The 1,602-nt window shown below is 52.5% G+C and overlaps 1 protein-coding gene across 1 annotated transcript; it reads left to right on the top strand.

Moving 5' to 3' along the window:
• The first annotated feature begins 220 nt into the window (after positions 1 to 220).
• On the top strand, positions 221 to 1,009 carry LOC127003631 (mucin-2-like). Its single transcript, XM_050870539.1, has one exon. It carries the CDS (start codon positions 221 to 223, stop codon positions 1,007 to 1,009), a length of 789 nt encoding a protein of 262 aa, XP_050726496.1.
• The last annotated feature ends 593 nt before the right edge of the window (positions 1,010 to 1,602 follow it).

The following is a 1,602-nucleotide window of genomic DNA, read 5'->3' as shown; positions in this document are numbered from 1 at the left end:
CTGGTAATTAATCCACCTATGCCTGGAGGCTCAGAACACAAAAAAAGGAATTGGATTTGTGTGTTTTGAATCCCTGAGCACATGAGGTCGTGTTGCGTGTGGCCGTGAAATAATATCTGTTGAGTATTGTTTGAGGTATTCATGTGAGTCATGCGAACAATACGTGGGAATAATACATGATGGAAAAACAGAGGAACATATGAAACCCCAAACACAGCACATGGTAACAGTACCCACAGTCCCCCACAGCAACGGACCCCACAGCCTCCCACAGCAACGGTACCCACAGCCTCCCACAGCAACAGCACCCACAGCCCCCAACAGCAACAGCACCCACAGCCCCCAACAGCAACTGCATCCACAGCCCCCCACAGCAATGGCACCCACAGCCTTCCACAGCAACGGCACCCACAACCTCCCACAGCAACGGCACCCACAGCCCCCCACAGCAACAGCATCCACAGCCTCCCACAGCAACGGCACCCACAACCTCCCACAGCAACGGCACCCACAGCCCCCCACAACAACAGCACCCACAGCCTCCCACAGCAACGGCACCCACAACCTCCCACAGCAACGGCACCCACAACCTCCCACAGCAACGGCACCCACAACCTCCCACAGCAATGGCACCCACAGCCTTCCACAGCAACAGCATCCACAGCCTCCCACAGCAACGGCACATACAACCTCCCACAACAACGGCACCCACAACCTCCCACAGCAACGGCACCCACAACCTCCCACAGCAACGGCACCCACAACCTCCCACAGCAACGGCACCCACAACCTCCCACAGCAACGGCACCCACAACCTCCCACAGCAACGGCACCCACAGCCTCCCACAGCAACGGCACCCACAACCTCCCACAGCAACGGCACCCACAACCTCCCACAGCAACGGCGCCCACAGCCCCCCACCTCACACCTCCCCACAGCACATCCACACAGCAAAGAGGAGGGGTCGAAAACATTAAAATAGTGAGGGTGCTCCGGCACTATGAGTAAATATTTGACTTAACAAGGGCGGCAGCTGACCCACCCTGCGTCACCCCTCACTGCAGGCTTGTTAATCACGTCCACCATAGCCAGGTTCTCTCTCTCTCCCTATATATCTACCTCTATCCCTATCTATCTACCCATTTGTCTTTATCTCTCTATCTCTAAGCATTCTTGGTCAAGGTTCTCTCGTTATCTACTTCTGTCTCTATCTCTGTCTATCTCTCTTTCTCATTTTCTCTCTCTCTCTCTCTCTCTCTCTCTCTCTCTCTCTCTCTCTCTCTCTCTATCTCTCTGGTTCTATTTCCCTTCTGCAAGTAAACATTTAACCCACGTAAGCTTCCTTACCTTGAACTTGGTGGACTGAGAGAGGAAAAGAAGTGAGATACAAACAGACACAAAGACAGAAACGCAGACGCTCGGAGTTAAGGAAGTCCTGTCATTCCGGTACAAGTCATTCCAATCTCTGACCTAAAACAACTTCACAAGAGCCCCGCCGAAGGAAAGGTCGTGTTTACTTGATATCTTTTTTTTATTTCTCTCTATCTCTCGATCTCTCTCTCTCTCTCTCTGTTGGGCATTAATGTATTTAGTTGGACGTT

Source organism: Eriocheir sinensis, chromosome 25, assembly GCF_024679095.1.
Source record: "Eriocheir sinensis breed Jianghai 21 chromosome 25, ASM2467909v1, whole genome shotgun sequence".
NCBI classification, from domain to species: Eukaryota; Metazoa; Arthropoda; class Malacostraca; order Decapoda; family Varunidae; genus Eriocheir; species Eriocheir sinensis.
This window is presented reverse-complemented; position numbering and strand designations above follow the sequence as displayed.

Bases quoted from the DNA above. Each gene is read 5' to 3' on its own strand.
- LOC127003631 (XM_050870539.1), top strand. From the start codon at position 221: ATGGTAACAGTACCCACAGTCCCCCACAGCAACGGACCCCACAGCCTC.